Source organism: Oncorhynchus mykiss, chromosome 17 (genome assembly GCF_057628025.1).
Source record: "Oncorhynchus mykiss isolate SJ-2025 chromosome 17, ASM5762802v1, whole genome shotgun sequence".
NCBI classification, from domain to species: Eukaryota; Metazoa; Chordata; class Actinopteri; order Salmoniformes; family Salmonidae; genus Oncorhynchus; species Oncorhynchus mykiss.
This window is the reverse complement of record NC_143038.1, coordinates 13,278,400-13,299,749: the sequence shown is the minus strand read 5'-3', so window position 1 is coordinate 13,299,749 and position 21,350 is coordinate 13,278,400. Positions and strand designations below refer to the sequence as shown.

Below are 21,350 nucleotides of genomic sequence, written 5' to 3'. Positions count from 1 at the left end.
AACTGTGTTTTTAGGGTGAGAGAGGTGGGGGGGGGGGGGGGGGGGGGGTAGGAGAGAGGGGTAGGTGTGGGAAGGAGGAAGGGTTGCTTGTTCGTTTGCGATGTTTTGAATAACGATGATGACATTCCAGAGGGGAATGAAGGGGTAGCACACATTGTGATCGGAAATGTGGATAATCATGAGGGCCCCAAAAGGTGCCCGAAAGTCCTCCGAAACTGTACAAGTTGCAAGTTAACCAAGTTATGGTTCCTCTCTAGGTTTCTTCCTAGGTTTTGGCCTTTCTAGGGAGTTGGGTAGTACCTAGCCACCGTGCTTCTACACCTGCATTGCTTGCTGTTTGGGGTTTTAGGCTGGGTTTCAGGACAGCACTTTGAGATATCAGCTGATGAAAGAAGGGCTGTATAAATACATTTAATTTAGATTTGATTTGATGATTCCATTGTCCTAATGGCTCTTTGAGGATGAGTGGCAGATAGTGGGTTCAATTAGTAGCTTGGTCATAGAAGAGCCAACGGTGGGCAATGTAATTACATATGGTTTTTATGCTTAATGGAGAGTTGTGCCTAAGGTCATCTTTTAACCACCTTCAGAATGATGGTCAAATTGAAATCAGTGTGAAGGTGCAAGAATAGTATAGTGTATTGCTGAGTCAAGGGCATTCATCCTTGGTTAGGTTTGTGTGTGTGTGTGTGTGTGTGTGTGTGTGTGTGTGTGTGTGTGTGTGTGTGTGTGTGTGTGTGTGTGTGTGTGTGTGTGTGTGTGTGTGTGTGTGTGTGTGTGTGTGTGTGTGTGTGTGTGTGTGTGTGTGTGTGTGTGTGTGTGTGTCTCTGTGCATTAGCGTCTCCCGGGGTGAAGTCCATATGTCGGTGCACTTTTCAAAATTGATTCTATTTAACCGAGATCTCATCTAGATTGGGCTCCCTGACTTAATTCTTTGTTTTATAATTTGCTCATAATCGGCCTTCCCTCTAAACTAATGATAAGAGCAGATTTCTCCTTAGCCTAAAGCCCTCATTGTGAGCCTTTAAAGCTCTTAAATAAATAAGATTAGTGCATATCCCGTGTTACATTTGTGAATAAGAGCAGTCATATCTGATCCTCTCATGAGCGGCATTATTGTTCGTTATCCACTCTAAATGGTTCGAATCTAATCTAAACAGTCTCCTCTCCTTCTTCTGTTCCTATATCTCTGTCTCCTCTCCTTCTTCTGTTCCTATATCTCTCTCTCTCTCTCTCTGTCTCTGTCTCTCTCGCTCTCTCTGTCTCTGTCTCTCTCTCTGTCTCTCTCTCTCTCTCTCTCTCTCTCTCTCTCTGTCTCTCTCTCTGTCTCTGTCTCTGTCTCTCTCTGTCTCTGTCTCTGTCTCTGTCTCTCTCTCTCTCTCTCTCTCTCTCTCTCTCTCTCTCTCTCTCTCTCTGTCTCTGTCTCTGTCTCTCGCTCTGTCTCTCTCGCTCTGTCTCTCTCGCTCTGTCGCTCTCTCTCTCTCTGTCTCTCTCTCTCTCTCTCTCTCTGTCTCTCTCTCTGTCTCTCTCTGTCTCTCTGTCTCTCCCTCTCTCTCGCTTTGTCTCTGTCTCTGTCTCTCTCTCTCTGTCTCTCTCTCTCTCTCTCTGTCTCTGTTTCTCTCTCTGTCTCTGTCTCTCTCTCTCTCTGTCTCTCCCTCTCTCTCGCTTTGTCTCTGTCTCTGTCTCTCTGTGTCTCTCTCTGTCTCTGTTCCCATATCTATGTCTCTCTCTCTGTGTCTCTCTCTCTGTCTCTCTCTCTGTCTCTCTCTCTGTCTCTGTGTCTCTGTCTCTCTCCCTCTGTCTCTCTCTCTCTGTCTCTGTCTCTGTCTCTGTCTCTCTCTCTCTCTCTGTCTCTCTCTCTGTCTCTCTCTCTCTCTCTGTGTCTCTCTCTCGCTGTCTCTCTCTCTCTCTCTCTCTCTCTCTGTCTCTGTTACCATCTCTCTGTCTTTGTCTCTCATCTACATATCGGCAATGACATCCTCTCGGTACAAGGAGAGGTTATGGTTTAATCGGAAATAAATCTCATCCTAATCTGCAGCTTTTGAAGGTAAATCCATGACTTAAAAACACTAAAGACCAAACACTAAATACCAAACACTAAAGACTATCCTCAAAGGGAATGGGTGACATTAGTGACACTGATTTCCAAGTCCAAAGTAAACTCAAATGTCCATTGACAAACAACAGAAAGCAACTGATAATGTCAATTGAGAATGCATTGTTCGAATTGTACGTACATTTTTGGCGATGCCCTCAAAATAGTGGTTACCACTACCACCGTTTCTAGGAGTACCCATGGAAACATTCTCAACCTTTATGGGGTTGCCCTAACATGAGCCTTACAACCCTGGGCAAAGCAGTTATTCAAACCCTGAGAGGGTGCTAGGTAGTCAAACTCCAATGTGTTACAATGGCTTTACCTAAACAAGAGTGGAGAAAAGTACAAGTGACACATGAAGGTAGTCAAATGTCTCTTGGACATGTTGGTTGCTGCCTTTGGGCCCCTAAAATAGCCATGTTTGTTTATGCTTGGCCAACCTTAATCCCAGGTTTCTAGTGTTGCGCTGGCCTGTCAATCAAATGGTGACACCACCACCGAAGGGCATCTTCAGATCCGGACGCACCCACACGTGAGGACACGCCACAAAACAACTAAACAACGTCAACCAGAAACAAATACTGATTTGTCTCTTTGCCATGTCACGATAAGTAGAATACCTTAAAAGCGATGTTACTAACACATTGAGATACTGACTTAGAAACTGTAATCATTAAATAACTGGTTAAACACAGTGTCAATTACGGCAAGTCGTAACATAGGTGTCCACTGATCCCGTAGGAGTCCATGTGACCACAAGGCAAATCACAGAGCTAGGCTTCATCTTACAACTAGGCCCAAAGAGGCCCTAACTGTTACTTCCTATCAAAGATCTCACCCCTGTCCTCTCTTTTTTTGCCACAAAAAACTTCTATGATTCCTTTGTGAGAAAGACGGGAGCGTTCTTTCGCATGTCTAAGTGTAAGACAATTGTGTAAGGCCCACTCAAGCGCACACTGCACATACAGCACATTGATATTCCAGGAAGGAAAATAATGAGTCACTTAGTGAAAATCAAATCAGCCAAACGTCTGGTGAGCAAACTTGAGGCACTGCCACTGGTTAATGTACTTCATGAGTAACAGTTTCTGAGAAAAATTCACCTGTTCAAACAACAAAATTTGACATTTTATCAGGAGCTTCAACAGGGCGTAATTATTATTTCTTCATTTTGAATTGAACCTTTATTTAGGCAAGTCAGTTAAGAACAAATTCTTATTTACAATGACGGCCTACCCCGGCCAAACCCGGACGACGACGGTGGGCCAATTGTGCGCCGCGCTATGGGACTCCCAATCAAAGCCGGTTGTGATACAGCCTGGATTTGAACCAGGCTGTCTGTAGTGACACCTCAAGCACTGAGATGCAGTGCCTTAGACCGCTGCCCCACTCAGGAGCCCCGGGAGTGCATGTGGTGTGTGGGAGTAATGTCAACACTCTAAGCCCAAGTCAATGAAACCTGGTTTAAAGGGAGTCCAAAATCAAATGTTCTGTAAGTACGTTTATCTGAAGAGGCAGAAGGGATTTTTAAAAATGTATTAAAACGTTAAACATGGTCAGAAATTTGATAAGGGAAATTATGTTTTCTTTGAGGCTATTTGGTTACCACGTTTAAATGATCGAGGCCCCAAATACAACACCGGTAAAGAGCTCTTTTTGGGTGTAGTGTCATGAATTAGTCCCTTTAAACCTGACTTCAATCAAGCTCAGCAAAATGCCCAGCTCTCACATTCCTCCTGGCACTCCAAGACTGAAGTTAATGGGGGTCGCCTGGAAGGTGCTAGAATTGAAAACATGTATTTTTTTTTTTTTTTTTTTCCATCCTTGGGAAACTTCCACCCGTATGGGTTTTGTTTGAACCGAGCCACTGGCTATCCCACTAAGTACGGCCCCCAGTCATCTGAATCATTAGATTAGGCTTAGGCACGGCCCGACAAAGAGATTCCCCATCGCCGTTTGTTTCAAGGAGAGGCCCTGCTTTAGCTCACAGATAGCTGGAAGAGCCACTTGGAGGTAGTGCTTCCATGTCAGGGTATCCTTCATGATACACACTGTGTTTTTGTCCTGATACACTGAACTATTGTACTATATATTGAAATGCACTGTATTTGAACTGAAACACTGTGGTATGTGTGAAGGATGTTTACGTGAAAAACATTGCATCTCATGCATACTACATTTGAGTGTACTAAACTTCTAATTCCATATCAACAAAGTTACCACAAAGTTACAACACCCAAAACCACACAAGTGAATAATTGTTTCAATCGTGAACCGTCCTCAGCTCCTCGTGATAGAATAACAAGTGGTGGAATATTCATGACGGGAAGGCCCCAGATTTGCTTTTTAAGTAGCGGAGGAAGGAGCCATTTTGTGTGAGAAGAAGGAGTCCCGTCCCGGACATGTCAGGGGCTGTTGACAGTCTGCTCTTGGGATTAGCGAGACTGCGGCGCACGGCGATCCTTAATCCCCCACTGTATCGTAATCTATTTACCCGGCATGCTAAGGGGATTTCCATATGAAAATATACACAAGGAGGCTATATACTGGAAGTGGCAAAGTGCACAATATCAGAAGCTATGATTTGGCTTTTTTTTTTCACCCCTCTGTGGCGTTTCGTTGATGCAGAAGCACTGCTGTTGTGTTGTTTTGTGTGTTGGTGTTTCACAGGGTTGTGACTGAGGAAGATGTGGTCGGATGGAAAGGAGCCCTCCATTTTGTATTTCCTCTTAGATAAACATATTAAGAGCGTGTTGGGGGATCTTGTAGAGGTTCGTCAGCCTTAGGGTATGACGGAGGTTTGACAAGGTGGTGGAGAGAAAGCAAAAAAAATGGTTAAACACCATTTGTGGGGTGTGTACATTACACGACAGACCTCGTCACTTAAATATGATTCTCTGAAGACAATTCAATGCACTTCAAATCTTAGCAAATCAACTCCAACCAAACTGCTTCTGAACATTCTCCTACCTAGTTACATCACAGTTACAACAACACGCTGGCAATTTTCTGTAGCCAAGGGAGGAGCAAGTCAAATCAGATTGGAAAACATCGAGGTATAGCTGTTAGCCTTTCAGACAGAGATTCACAGATATATTTGATTCATATACTCATTCATAGATTAAATTATGGCTTTGGGTATAGCTGTTGTTTAGAGGCCCACAATCAGATGGCATGAGTGAAGCCTCCTGTACTGCACCTGATTGTAATTGCTACAGCCTGTATCAGACCTGGGTTCAAATCACTCAAATACTTGAGCTGTGCTTGAGCTTGTCTGGCACAAAGGAACCAATGGCATATTCCAAAACCTCAAACCTCGCCCATATGGGACTCCAGGCAGGTTCAAGCAAATGCTCAAAGTATTTGGAAGATGTTGAAAGATTTCAAATACTATTTGAGCCCTGGACGGGCCTGTATCCAGCCATCTCTCTGCGGATCTTCCTTCCTTCAAACTCAGCCAGCCCTCCACATGCAAACTTTAGACGACTGTCACGGTTCAGCTGGCGGACAGACGCCTCGTCTACGAGCACCCAGGTCACCGGCAGGTTCCAAGGCAATCAAGGAAGTAGCTCCGTTCGCTGCTGGCTGCCACATCCTCTGTGAATTATTTAGACCGAGGTTGAGTTAGGCCGCCAAGGTCAGAGTGTCACCTGGTCCTAGTTGAAATAGGACTCAAGAGTGTCTACTTGAGGGGTTACTGAGGGTAAGAACCAGGTGAGGTTGGGGATATCTCCTTTAAAGCAATGTCAACTGAATTGACCCACGTTTATAACCGCTTTCTGTACTTAGCTGTTTTTGGTTGTGTGAAGGTTGCTTGATATGTATTACAAATGTAGATTGATTGTAGATCCATGTAGATTCCCCAAGTCATGACGGCAGGAATAGTCAGAGTTTAGATGGCGACTTAAATTCTAATCATGAGCAGCAAAGTATTCTGAAAGTCGCACGTTTTAGTATACCATCAAAGCGAGCGTTAGTGTTTATCAAACGGGGATAATCTAACAGGACAACGTGAGTCTAGGAGGACAAGAGAGCACACTGTCCCCACGCTGTCCCCACGCTGTCCCCACACTGTCCCCACATTGTCCCCACACTGTCCCCACATTGTCCCCACACTGTGTTGTCAAAGTTTCCACATCTGAACAATACTGCCCACATTCATAGGAGCAGTTGGCTGCTGTAGTGATGGGACATCAGAACAGGTGTTTGAGATAGGGACGGCTCAGAAAAATGAACTGCCATGATTCCTTGAACATGGCCTGGAGATTAGTTCTTCCTTGTTGGATGCAAATGTAGTAAATTCAGGCCTGTTTGCATGGGGGGGGGGGGGATTGGTGGCGGCATACTGGCACTGCCCAGCGGGAGACAGCCAGGCAAACACACGTCATGTCGGCTACTCCTCCTGGTCGCCATGTTTACCCAAACCTGTTTGTCCAGCTGGTCGACTGTGGCTTGGAACACCGCAAGAGCAGGGATTTCTGTTAATTAAAATCGTGATTTGTCCTCTTTTTGTGTCTTGGATCAACAAAATGATCCATTACTGTCAACATGCAAAGATAAATGCTCAGCATGCCAGGATACATGTTTGCTAATCTGAATATATGTTGATTGAACCTATGTGAAGTTTCCTCATTGAGCTGGTGGCCAAGGAGAATGCATCTTTGGGCCACTGGAGGGATTGTGTTAAAAATGTCCTGCGTTGTGTTGGAAGTGGAAATGCAAAGAAGCTGTTCTAAGTATAGGAATATTACAACTTGCACCACATATACACATTCATAGTTTTGCAACACACCCACCCACACACACACACTAATTTTACTATCCTTGTGGGGACCAAACAGTTGATTTCCATTCAAAATCCGATTTTCCTTAGCCCCTAACCCCAAACCCTTAACCATAACTCCTAAACCTATTTTTTTTATGTCCCCCAAAATGTTCCGTGTTTTATTATCCTTGTGAGGACTTCTGGTCCTCACGAGGATAGTAAAACCAAACACACACACACACACACACACACATTTGACATTCCCTCAAATTAAATCACAGAGACCAAAATAAACATGAACATAATTTTGGGTGTTATTAAATACATCTGAGAATACATAATGGAGGTTGACGTCTTAGTGTGGGTTATAATTACAGATCTCTTGGGAAATACACACAATTTCCACTCCTCAAAACAAATAAATGCAAAACCTGAAAGTTATTATGCATTTTGTGATGAAGGATCACTACAAATATGTGACTTTATGTAACACAAATGATAAGAACCGATAGCCTATTGCAATTGTTATTCGTAGGCCCATTTCGTTCCCATTTGAGGCCGCACTTCCATTTAAAAAGACAAACTTGTTAATGAATACCTTATATCAATGAAGTAGGCCTATTATAAAATGGGATAATCTAAGGGCATGATTTTGGTTATTTTATTTTGTGTTCACCGGATGTTAAGTCAAAATAACATACCTGTCGGTCTTCGATTTGACATGAATGGAGACGGGTTGAACAGGAGGTAAAAATGTGTTATGCTACTTTGTCTCATCAACATTCATATAAAAATGACAACTTCTCTCAGGGGGATAATGAAAATATATCATAGTTAGGGCCCTGTGTTTCGCGTGATCATATGACATAGCAAGATGTTATCCTGCATTTTAAGCTTGATGCAGAAATGAGAAATCCGCCCAAAATGTAAGCAATTGTTTAAGGATGGTGCTGGAATATCTGACATGAAAAGAGGATAGTTTGATGACAAAGGCTATAAATACACGTTCAAATCAAGGCATGTCACATGACTGCACAAAACACAGGGCCCTAATCACAATGGTAATAGTGGCACATGGATAAAGAAATTAAACCATCTTTAGGCCAAGTCCATTATTAGCCTTTGGATTTAGAATTTAAAATGAAATTTGCTTACAATATACTACTTTTAAAATATGTTCATTCCTTAATAAGGTTCTGAGGGCCGTCCAAGTATTTAAATGAATGTAATCTAAACCTGCCAACAAAAGAACCACTAGGCACTACTACATTCAGATAAGAACACTCTTTGCATTGGAAAAACCAACCATGTTTTTAACGAATCTTTATTATAAAGACACGAATGTACATTTTAAATTTCATTGGAATACTGACATTGCGTGTCTAATTCACATTTTCTTCGTAAAGAACAATAGCAAAATCTTTGACCTTATAAACAAGTGCTGCAATTAAACTGCCAAAATACAACACTACAGTCCGGACAATGAACAATATTCAAGTTGGAATTGACATAAATTTGAATATCAGCAAACTGAAAACAATAGCAGCATCTTAATTTCTCATTTTAAATGGTCTCTAATGGGTAGGCCTATATCAAATACATGAGCATAAAATATCATATTTTTCCATAAAACAAATTTTGCGACAAAGTTTCGCCCTCAATTGCTCGTTCTTGGGAATATTTATGGCAAATCCATAACACAGTGCTCTTGCTCCATCCTGAAAAAAACTATTCTAACTCAAAGGGATAAACTACATACTTTGAACTTGTTGGAGGGCAGTTTTCAGAGTTCATGTGTAGAAAAATATTCCTTGATGTCCCAAAGTACGGGTAAGTGGATCCAATTCAAGCTTGTTGATTCATAAAATGGTCAAAGAAGAAGCCACCTGGACAGGCTTTTTCAACTGTGCGTTACTTGAATTTTCCAATCATTAACTTAAAAAAGGCTTGATAATTGTCTCTACTATTAGTTAACTTCTTAATGCTTTGAAGAAAATAGCTCTTCAACAAAAAAACTAAACAAAAATACTTATTTGAAAGGGGGAAAAAAAGTCACAAGACTTGGAACCGCCAAGAGGAGGCCTGGTCTTTGTAGTCCAAGCAGTCGGTGGTGTTGAAGTTGAGCTTCCATGAAGAGGCTGCGGCCGCGGCCGTTTGTTCTTTGTAATCCAGACAGTCTGAGGAGTTGAAGGCCAGGCCGGCCCCGCTGTAGGCCTGGTGGTGGTGGGGGTGGTGATGGTGGTGGTGCCCTGAGGTCTGCCCTATATGGTGGTGCGGGTGGCCAGACATGGAGGAGCCCGTCATGGGGCTGAGCTGGTGCGGATGGTGGGGGTGGTGGTGAGAGTGCATGGGGGCCAGGTACGAGCTGCATTCCACCCCTCCGAAGTAGGAGCCCGTTGACGCCGGGGCGGGGTAGCCCTGCCCATAGGACGCCGCTGTCTGGCTGTAGGACACCGGGTAGGAGGACGTGCCTCCAGTACCTGACACAGACCTCTGCATGCAGGAGGCACTGATTGGGGGAGCGGGGTCGGGGACAGGGGGTGGTGCGGGGGCCGGGGAGATGGGAGCAGGGCTCCAGATGGAGGACACTGGGGCAGTGACGGAGGTAGAAGTGCTGCTCAGGCCTTGGCCTCCATGGCCGGAGGGATGAGAGCCACCGGACGAGGCAGAGGAAGAGGAAGAGGAGCCGGTGCTGGACACTGCCGGAGGGGTGAACTGACCACTGCTCTCTGAGCCTGTGCTCTCCCTGGTTGGAGAGGACTTCTTTTTGGCAGGCCGGACTTTAGCATTGTTTCCACTCTGGGCCTGCTGACGGCACTTGGCTCTCCTGTTCTTGAACCATACCTGCACAACAAGAGGCAAATGGTCAACTTTAAAATGCTGTCTGTCATCCGGCCAAACACATTTGCAAAACAATGATTGAGTAAGCAGTTGTCAAACTGGTCATGCCAACTTGCGACAAACTGAATAACTATTTCCATTTGATAATATTGAATGCTTTGTAATTTGTACAATTAGTGGCATACATAGTACTTCATTGCAAATGCATAACTGATATCAACTCTATCACCCAATCGGCCATATCTTCTTGTAGGTCAACAAAACAACATTATTCTTTATTCACTGATTCTCCTATCCCATTTTAGGCATTGCAAACACTTGGGAATGGCATGAAACTGTTGTGCAGTCAGTGTTCGACTTGCAGGCTACCTCTGCACAGGCTTGGCTGCCTACCCTGCATACCGTGCACATTTCTCAGCTAAATCAGTGAAACTCTAGAGGAAGCTGCCATAATTGCAGTAAGCCTGTGAGAGGGGTACAAAAGCTGGTTACATAAAGGCTCTCACACCCATTTCAAAAGGGGGCTCAGAAATTCTTAAGAGAGCTGAGAGCTGAACATAAATTATATTTTAAAACATGGAATTGTATGTATTTGTTGAACTATCATAACCAGTTAATGATAACAGATGATGCATATTGTTTATTCGTGTAGTATACAATTGCAGCTAAGAGCTGAATTGCAGTGTAGGCTACTTAACATTTAGCCCAAATAAATACTCAACTGTGTTGAAACTCATTCAAATCCTAAATAAAAGGTAAAGTATTGATTGAAAGGTGCAGTAATAGGCCTTGTCCAGGTCGTTGCAGTTTTGCACTGCAAGTTCAGAAAGTTCACACAAATGGCCCACAAGTTCACACAAACAAGTGTAGACAGTAGTAACTAAATAATTGCAATTCTGTACAAACTTGGACTCTAGACTCAGGCAAATTGATTTTCAGTGCGACTTCTTCCCGCATGAAAATGTCTGGGTAGCGCGTCTTGCCGAAAAGGGACTCCAGAATGTCCAGCTGAGTGCGAGTAAAAGTTGTCCTCTCTCTCCGCTGTTTCCTCGGATGCGCTGAAATGGAATAGAAACCTGTCAATGGAAACTCTTCGAAGCCATTTCGATCTGATAATAAAACGAAATGAAAAAAACATTGTTCACCAAAACAAACGAGGTTCAATATAAGTATTCAAAGCTTCCATCTCATATTTTCATATATTTCAGAAATAGCTAGCTTCAAAGTTAAGTGTTTCTTCAAAACGAAAATAACCTGTGAATGTTATATATATATATATATATATATATATAACAGGTTTAAATCACACAATATTCTGCACTACAATAGGCCTTCACTGTAATCACACTAGGTCTAACAGTTACTTAGTCATGTAACATGTGGAAACGGAAAATAGTGCGAAGGAATGAATCTTGTTATTAAATCATACCATCCTATAAGTTGACACCAACTTATGTTTAATTATGCCTTTTCGTGCATTTGGAAGTGTGATAATGCACATAAAATGTATTGGCGGAGAGCCGTGTGTGCTACCCGTTCCCATATTTTTCTGTATTGAGCAACAGACAACTATCCAATATAACGTCACAGGTGATTCGGATTTGGCACAGTTAATGTGAAGTGTTTGGGGGGCGTTTTACCTGGATACCCCACTGATGGGTGCAGTAGGTCCATGGCCGTACCGCTGAGCCCCATTCCGTTCATGCCGTACGGGGCCTGTTTGAGGTATGACATCATACTAGAAACGGAAACGGGGAAACCAAAGTCGGTGCGGAAAAGTTCGATTCCCCCGATGTTGCAGTCCCTTGATGAAATCCTGCAATTGAAAACGCATTGTGAGTAGAATGTGAAAATATATATTTCTGTTGGTTACTCATTTATATTTAGTAGCCTACAAAGAGCAAATCAGCAAACTACATTTGATTTTAATAATTTAAAATGGCCCTATATTCAAATTATGGTTAATTCAATTGGAACTAGCCTGAGACAATATCAAAGCCAAATTATATTTCCAATTTCAAAACGTTGCTAAATTTCAGTAGCCTATAGGACTTTTTGATTGAGACTTCCAACTTTCACCCGAGTCGTATCAAAAGGGAATCAAAAAGCTGATTCCCTCTCCAAAAATACAAAGATTAGCCGTTTACAAAGGTTTCAAACAAAGTATGACATGACGCGTTAACGTGGCTAAATGATATCCAATTATAAACTCAGGTTGCAGTCATCCATCACTACAGTAAAGAAATAATTACGGATGAAATCTGTCGCCAGTCGTGTATTAATTCCATTTGACGCATGACTCCTTATGGCCAACCTCTAAACCCTTGTTTTGATAAATGCATCCACTGTTAAAAACATTACATTCGCCATTACGCACATTTTCGGTGCATAGAGAGGCCTGCGAGATAAGATTAATGACTTTGATCAATAAAATAAAGAATGCATTTGGACCCAGATCACAAACATGTCAAGAGTCATAACAGCCTGCATAAATTATAGATGCACGCATAAACTACACATACACTGCCTTATAATCCATTTCACTGTTAATGTAAGCCATTTTATGACATAATCAGCACAACTCTAGACTATTTCATACGTAGTTTGTCTAGGCCTATAGGCTATACAGGGCCGACATGCTACGCCTGCGTAAAATAACAAATTGTCCAAAGTTTCATGTTGAAATGAAAATGGAGTTGGCTGCTTGTCAAATTATTGCATGCCATTATATTTGACAAATAACTATTCTAGGCCTATAAAATATCCACATCTTCTGGGGTGTGTTCTACACGACTGCCTAATGGAACATTCTCTTTCAGCAGAGACCAGATGTCACATATTATCAAATGGCTTGTTTTTTGTAACTTAGATTTATTTTTAAATACATGAAATAACACTAATGCATTTTAATCGTGGTTATCATTGTTATTACATGGTTATACCCTGATAATAAGATGTGTATAAGATGTGTATCCGAATGAAATATGCTCCAAAGCGTATCAAGTTAGAAAAATATGCAGATCTAGATTTCAAATCAAAGCAACAGACCTGATGGCATATATGATATCATATGTAGATGCGTTTCAGTAATTGGACGGGTGCCTTAATGTAACGGTTGAAACAAATAGGTTTGTTTTTTTTTAACTTCATTGACTGGCTACAATGTATTTGGCCTCTAAATAGACCTACTTGGGTCCATGCTGTGGACACGGACTAGCTGATGGATTTGTATTGAGGCGTAAATACTTCACTGTATTTCCATAACCGCAGGAAGGAGTTTAAGCAAATGTAAATGGCGAAAAACTCTGTGCAAATGAACTCTATTGCGATTCAGATGCGAGCCCCAGGGACACCATTATAAGAAAAGGTCTTATGCGCAAAATTAATTAACAACACCTCAAATATATACATTCCATGTGTCTTGTCAGGCCTCAGAGTTTTTCCATTCAAATAATAAGTGCACAACCAACCCAGAAGTAGCATTTAGGATATTAATTTACTATAAAAACTGAATTTCCAATGGGGAGTTTACTGTCACGTAATTCTTGATAGCTTCCCCTGACGAGCGTAATTGTTTACAACGACCATTTACAATGACCATTTTCAATGAGCGCACAACAGTTTCTACCGCAAGTTGCACCTAAATACAAACTTCGTAGTCTTATCAAATACAAATACATCGTTTATAAAATAATATGAATAGATTACAGTAACCTCAATAGTATAAATAATTCAATCAAAATGACGAATAACAACCCAGAAGGAAGTAGCCTAAACGGACTACATAGGCCTATTAAGACAACGAAAACTTTGCATTTACCACTCACCTTGCGTTTGGGATCCTGTTTTCTTATTTGCTTTATTTGTAGTCAAACCAAGAAGATCCCGTACATCAAGAATATCCACATGGAGGAAATGTTCTTGAAAGCGAGACAACCATAAGAAGCTGCGCACACAAATGGATGAGAAATACGCAAACTGTAAATAAGGAGTTTACATCAACCAACGCAGTTTTCCAATTTGAACCCCAGTTGTGTGTTTCAGAGGAAATTTCACAATTGGAAAAAATATAATAAAAATCAAATCAATCGCATTATCTTGTGCGTCTTGCACTGTGGTAAGGTGATTGCCAATGTTGACCGATGGAGATTGATCACCTTCTGCTTACCCTGCCCTTCTATGAACGTAAAACACATGCAGAACGGCCCACCTCGTCCAATCCAAGCGCCCGTGCGCCCTTACAGGCGACAGAGGTAACCAGTCAATTGCGAGGATTGCAAGAAAACCCCTCCCCTTCAAATGCTTAAATAAATCTATACCACGTGAGAGCCCACAATTGGAAAAAGTTATACTTAATAAAAAAAAAGCATTACATTGAATGCTCTACTTAGGTGTAGGCCTACGTTGTTCTTCATTTCATGTGCATCTAGTAGATTGAGCGTTTGCATAAAAACAAAATATGTAGGCTACCGTAAAAGGTCAATTTAAGCAGGTCTCAATGTTTATTTCGCTCATGAAAAGTACTAACTCTTGAGAGAATCTTTAAACGCGTGAATTAACAATTTTCTCATCAAAAGCGATGACGTAAAGTGGGTTGGGAAATAGGCCTACATGAAAAAAAAATGCCAACTAAGAAAATAAATTAGATTACCTAAAACAAAATGTAATGCCTTAAAACCGAATATAGCTTTAGTGTAACCTATGTGATTGATTAAAATAACAAGAAAACTGCTTGCCCTCGGTAGTAATGCATTTTTTAACCCTGTGTGGGTCTTCAGAGAAAATCACCTTTCAACGTTGTCATTTTGCCTGTAATTGTTTGTGAAAAACACCATCGTTTATACACATTTGAGATTTTTTTTTCCATAGCAGCGGAATACTTTCCAAACGTGGTAAATAGGCTCTGATTTAACCGTGTAATATATTTTCATGAATATTAATGAATGACATAATCCTCACTTGGATTTCCATTTCAGAATAATAGTGCAGTTCATCCAAACGAGGCTCTCCTCTCAAATAAAGTTTTATATGAATTAAACTGGAGGTGGAATCGACCATCTATCTATATCCTATAACCTAAAATTAAAACATAAAAAACATTTTTCAATAGATAAATGTGCATAAAGAATGGAAAATACAAATTATATTTATATTCGGGATTAATTGTTGAGACCGTCCATGAGGCGTCTGTCTCCACTGCTACCGCCTCGGCTGGTGCTTTGTCGAGCTCATATTAAAATAAACTCTAATTGTAGCCGGAGCTGCAATAATCAATCACGAGCAAATAATCAAAAGACTGTCAAGAACATTAGTTAACTAAATGTGATATCAAACGAAGGCATTTTAACATCCTCTTTGGATCTTTAGAATGGCCTAATCGAAACAACGACGTAACAGCGCTAAAATAATAGCCGTTAATGGTTGGAGGCAAATCATGAGCGTTTCGAATGACAACAGGTTTGCACTTTACACTTTACATTTATTCACACAAATTATGGGTGCCATTTTATATGGTAGGCTTTGGCTATGAACGAAATAAGGCTAATATTAATAATTCAAGGTAAATTCCAATAGGCAAGTCAATTCAGTTTTTTTTCAGGGCCAAACAGGCCCAATGCATATTACGATGGCCAGGGAAAAATATAAAATGCGACATTTATTGGCTAATCTTACACGTTTGCTCCAACTATTGTATGACTCAAGCGCCCAACATATAGGCCTAGACCTGTCAAAGCCAATGTGATCGATCACACACAAGTATCAAAGATATCAAATAGCAAAATCCCATTGTGAACAGAGTATTGGACCTAATCCCAAATTGCAGTAGAATTTTCTTAATGCTAAGCCAGTAAAACCAGGGATCAGGGCAACTCAAGGGGTGGGGGTGTAAGGTTTGTCTCTTTAGCTGGCAGGATTGGAGAAGGTCGCGTATGTTGTCGGTGCTTATTAAAACGATGATGCATAAAATCCCCCAAGTTGTCAGAAAGCATGGGCACGCGGACTCGGTATTCTCTCCCTCTGCCTTTTGTAAGAAAAACCTGTGGCTGTGGAACTGGCTTTGCAAAATCCACCCATGATCAACACCTGCATGCGCGGTAATAGCAACAGATCTCAAAGCTTGCACATCTGCAATACATAGGGGGGCAATCCGTTCTCCCAGAAAGATACCTATGGCTTGTATGCTACAGCTATAGCACTACGCAAGGAGACCAGCACCTAAGTATGACGTTTTTAAACTCAAAAATACTTTATCTATGGGTTTATAGTCGGTGTCAAGGATTGTTTTCTTTTCTTTTTTGGATACACGCGTAAAAGTGAAGCATTACGCAATGGTGGAAATACAGAGGTAAGGTGCTTACCTTAATGCGGAACTCTGGTTGGAGACAGTCATCAAATGATCATGGTTTGTCATGCACAATTTTATCGTGCACATGGAATTTGAGTTTTGAGGCTCAATGTTGTATTTTAAAGATTTCCATAACAGCAGGTTTAACTGCACATTGCGAAATAATGGTGAACATTGTTTTCAATAAATAACATAGTCCTATCTATGCCATTAATAACGAAATGGCCTATAGGAAAGTTTTAAATAGGCAATATTTTTTCAAAAGTATTTCAAACATTCTTTCACCGAGGTGTAGCCTATAGGCTACTACTGTAAAAACGTTCAATTGAGATATTTCCACGACATTAGTCAATGGAGTATAGGTCTACTACATTGAAAACTCCCATGCAGATTAAATGACTATATTATTGATGTACGTGGAGCCGTGCCATTTCTTTGACGGAGCTGAAACTGAATGAGATCCGACCACAGAAGTCAAAACGTCTATTCGAATAACAATATGCACATGATGATAATACGTATGAGTAAGACTGGTGCTATGCATTCCGTTCCATCCACACATTATTATAGATGAACTTGTGTTGTGAAATAGTAACCCATATGAATAATCTTCTGATTAAAACCATAAAATTCGAATCGTGAAATTCAAAATCTCGGCTCTATTTACAGAATTAGTGGAAATAAGTCCAGAACATGTAAACACTTAAAACATTTGATGCAAAACATCATAGGGAAAATTAATCAATGTTGGAATCCTAATCATTCAGAATGCATAAAACATTCCCATATCAGTTTAGCTTCAAATGCATAGAAAAATCAAACTAAACTGTATGATTTTTAAGATATAAAAATGATGAATGCATTGTTATTAGCCTAGACTGCTCCTCTAAATTGTAGGCCTATACCATAGGTGAAAGGGGGTCATTAACTCCCATACCTATTACTATTGCAATAACATGCCAAATTATTAAACCACATGAAATGAACAAAATTAAATCTTGTTTACAGTAAAGTCCATATCTATGGCAAATGCACTATAAAATAATTATCGAAGGTGCTCAGGAGACTTGAAAACATATTTGTGATGCATTTTTTTGTTAGTTTTAGTCTCTTTTCATCAACTGACTTTTTTGACTAATATATCATTGTTGCATCCTTTCCATTAACCATCTTACATGATTTATTATCAATCACAAGAAACAGACCTATTAGGCTATGCAATAGCGCCACAAGTGCTTAGAGATCACATGACCAACAGGGTGAGTGAGTGCGATGTGTTGTGAGACTCTGCTGCTTGATACTGTGCGGTAATGTAAACACGTGGGATAGGGATGTACTGTACTGTTTCATACAGAGCTAGTTTCCCAGTCTGAAATATCACCTGGTGTTCTCCTCACAATGGAGGCACGAGCATCATGTAGTCCTAGGCACGCCAGCCTTCAACAGGGCACTGGGAGGTCAGATGGGTTGACAGGTAGCTAGCCTACTCACTGTCCCTGCAAATAACTGCTAGCCTACAACCAAAGGTAACCGTAGCCTAGCATATGCATTCCAAAATGGTGATCATTTTGCTTCAAACTGACAAGTAAAGGAATGACCCCATGAAAATAATTGATGAGATGTAGAGGTTTGAAAGGTACAGTTTTCCCATAGAGTAGGTGGTTGATTTTTTTAAAAAAAGAACGGTTCTCCTGTAATGTAATCTGAATAACACAGCCAGAAGGATAGCAATTTTGAGGACCATGCACTTATCACGCAAGGCCTGTCTTCTGTCCTGGCACTCAGTTTCTCTTTGTCCCACACTGGCACTTAATGGGGGAGTCAAGGGTAGTCACTTAGCCAGGGTGCCCAGCACGTTCTGCATTCAACAACACTGTATCATTACCTAGCCTAACCTAAAGGAGAATGACCAAAACTCAACAGTCTGGCACTCAGCTGCCATAGACCAAAACACGAGACAGAGGCTCCATGCACCTAATCTTTTTTAAGAGATAGACCAATTTGATATTTGTGAGTGAAGTGAACAATTTCTTAATTTTCTTTCTGCGCACAAATGGACAAGTGGGCATGACGTCCCTGACATGAGACACAGAACTTACATTTAAACGTAAGTCTTGAAGACACCATTACCAAAGTTGGTGTTGGTGAAACCGTTAGTGCTTTAATAAAGAATCTGACAAGACCCAAGTATTGAGAGTGCAACGTGTCATACCTTTTTTTAACATCTCTTAAAATAAACTTCATATATCGAACATCAAAACATTATGCAATTTATCATCTTAAAAAATTGACGTTCACTTTATTTTCATAGGCCCTCTTTGTGGTATTGGCATGGCGTCAATTTCCGAATTGACTGTCAAGTGAGTGCAAATATTAGGCTACATTGTAACTTACATTTTTTGACAGCTCACATGACTAAACAGGAACGAGAAAAGAAGTTATAATGTGTCATGAACATAGCAGTGAAAAACAGTCATACATGTACAATGAGAGAGGCAGAAAAGGAAGAGTGAAAGAGAGAGGGGGGGGGGGCAGAGGGAGAGAGAGCAAAGAGAGATAGCAGAGATACAGAGAGAGAGAGAGAGCAGAACTAGAGAGAGGTAGAGAGCAGAGAGAGGTAGAGAGCAGAGAGAGGTAGAGAACAGAGAGAGGGAGAGAGCAGAGGGGAGCATGTAGCTGTCTGTCACAGGATCGGGCCTTCCCGCCCCTCTCATTAGGAAGGTAAACAATGAGGAGAAATGATGAGAGACATGGCAGAACAAATGAGGAGCAGGAGGGAGAAATCAGACACCGGCTTAAAGATCCCACAGCCCACAGTCACCCAACCAACCCAAACCACCATACATACACCCCCATCGCAATCCCCCAAAAACAGAGTGAGTGAGGGGGTGAGGGGGAGGGACCCTGAGCAAAGAGTAGGGCAACTTTCAATCCTTTTAGGATTAGTCTCTCTCTCTCTTCCCCCCTCCCTCCCTCCCTCTCTTTCTCTCCCTCACTCTGTTCCTCCTCTCTTTCACTCTACTGCCCCCGGGCAATCACGTTAAAACTTGCATGGCCAGTGCTCATTCAGATATCCCTAACAATGCGCACCAGTGGTAACCATGTGAGCGTTGGCAAGCCACACAAGAATGCACAGGTTCAGTTCCCCGTGACCCTCCCTATGCACTGAAAAAAAGAGGAGGAAAATATACTGAAGGCGACACTGCATTTCTCAGCAGCTTGAGGGAAGAGAGACTTGGGTTGCTTATTTACCAAACCAAAAATGACTAATTTTAAGCCAATCATAATGGTTTTTGGAATCAAACTTGTAATTCAGTGCTTTTACTTTTTGCCGGAGATAGCTTAAATAATTTGGGAAGCAAGATAATCAACTTATGACGCCACACTGGCAAGGGTGGAGTTTCCCATGGTAACAAATTACCTGTAGAATTCTATTATCCCTTACCAGCCCAATCTAGTTATATTGTTTTCTGGTCATTCAAATGCCATTAGGATGGCCTACTTTTTAGATGAGGTGGATTTTCCTCATCGATGTACAATGAGTTGCTGAAAAAGGATTCACTTTCAACCACAGGGTTACCTGGTTAACAAAGGGAGGGAGGGAGGGAGGGCAGTTGTTACATTAACATTTGACATTTGTGAGGGTGAAAGTGCCTTCACATTAGGCAAAGCAGAGATGAGCTATGCAACACAAGATTATTTCCAAATATTGAAAATAGCTACAAAAGTGCAATTGGAGCACAGGAGCAAATCACAACTTCCTACAACATATACTAACACTATTTTTTCTCTACCCAGAGTGCAGCAGGAGGGAAGGGAATTGCCATCCAGCCTTATCTCCAGTTCCAGTCAACTAGAGGCCCTGAAAGAGTTTGCACCATCATCAGAGCTGGCCATTTGATAGGATTCTGGCACTGCACCTAATCAATCTATGGCATAGAGCTGCCAGAAGACCTGTAACAAAGCTCAAAGAGGCCTCACAAATGGCCTAGTGCACGGGATAATCCCCTGCACAGGATTACATATTGATTTTGAATGTATAAAAAAATACAATTTATCATACAAAACCTGAGACGCAGTACAAAAGTAGGCAGTAGTCTGTGCATGAATCCCCCTTTAAGAGCAGGAGCGTCAACTTTCAAATACGGAGACCCCGAGCATGAACCAAAACCTTTAAAAAATGGCGAGCGAAATCAAAGGCCAGGGGTGAGGTGTGGTAGCAGCGCCTTGTTGCAGGGAATCACTACAACTCCACCTTGCATTTCAAATTAAATAAAATACGATTTTACTTGTCAAAAGGGCAGAATACAACAGGTGTAGTAGACCTTACAGTGAAATGCTTACTTACAAGCCGTTAACCAATAATGCAGTTTTAAGAAAATACCCCCCACCCCCCCCCAAAAAAAGTAAACGATAAGAATACAAATGATTAAAGAGCAGCAGTAAATAATAATAGCGCGGCTATATACAGGGGGTCCCGGTACAGAGTCAATGCGCGGGGGCACAGGTGTCGAGGTAATTGAGGTAATATGTACATGTAGGTAGAATTATAAAAGTGACTGTGCATAGATAATAACAGAGAGTAGCAGCAGCATATAAGAGGGGGGTGGCATTGCAAAAAGTCCGGGTAGCCATTTGATTAGCTGTTCAGGAGTCTTATGGATTGGGGGAAGAAGCTGTTTAGAAGCTTCTTGGACCTAGACTTGGCTCTCCGGGACCGCTTGCCGTGCGGTAGCAGAGAGAACAGTCTATGACTAGGGTGGCTGGAGTCTTTGACAATTTTTAGGGCCTTCCTCTGACACTGCCTGGTATAGAGGTCTTGGATGGCAGAAAGCTTGGCCCCAGTGATGTACTGGGCCGTACGCACTACTCTCTAGCGACTTGTGGTCGGAGGTTGAGCAGTTGCCATCCAAGGCAGTGATGCAACCCGTCAGGATGCTCTCAATGGTGCAGCTGTAGGTTTTGCCGTGCCCTCTTCACGGCTGTCTTGGTGTGCCTGGACCATGTTAGTTTGTTGGTGATGTGGACGCCAAGGAACTTGAAGCTCTCAATCTGCTCTACTACAGCTCCGTCGATGAGAATGGGGGCATGCTAGGTCCTCCTTTTCCTGTAGTCCACAATAATCTCCTTTGTCTTGATCACGTTGAGGGAGGGGTTGTTGTCCTTGCACCACACGGTCAGGTCTCTGACCTCCCTATAGGCTGTCTCACTGTTGTGTCATCAGCAAACGTAATGATGGTGTTGGAGTTGTGCCTGGCCGTGCAGTCATGAGTAAACAGGGAGTACAGGAAAGGACTGAG

The 21,350-nt window shown here is 41.8% G+C and overlaps 1 protein-coding gene across 2 annotated transcripts; it reads right to left on the bottom strand.

Moving 5' to 3' along the window:
• Positions 1-8,171: 8,171 nt before the first annotated feature.
• LOC110493725 (homeobox protein OTX1 B) lies at positions 8,172-13,898 on the bottom strand. Of its 2 annotated transcripts, none has more exons than XM_021568146.3 (4): positions 13,532-13,898; positions 11,345-11,520; positions 10,611-10,762; positions 8,172-9,707 (listed from the first exon to the last, which is right to left on the bottom strand). In XM_021568146.3, exons 2-4 carry the CDS (start codon positions 11,439-11,441, stop codon positions 8,916-8,918), a joined length of 1,041 nt encoding a protein of 346 aa, XP_021423821.1. In that variant the 5' UTR covers positions 11,442-11,520; positions 13,532-13,898; the 3' UTR covers positions 8,172-8,915. The 2 variants fall into 2 exon arrangements, with proteins under 2 accessions (XP_021423821.1, XP_090060971.1); XM_090204845.1 differs by having other exon boundaries at positions 10,611-10,813; positions 13,532-13,866.
• Positions 13,899-21,350: the final 7,452 nt, after the last annotated feature.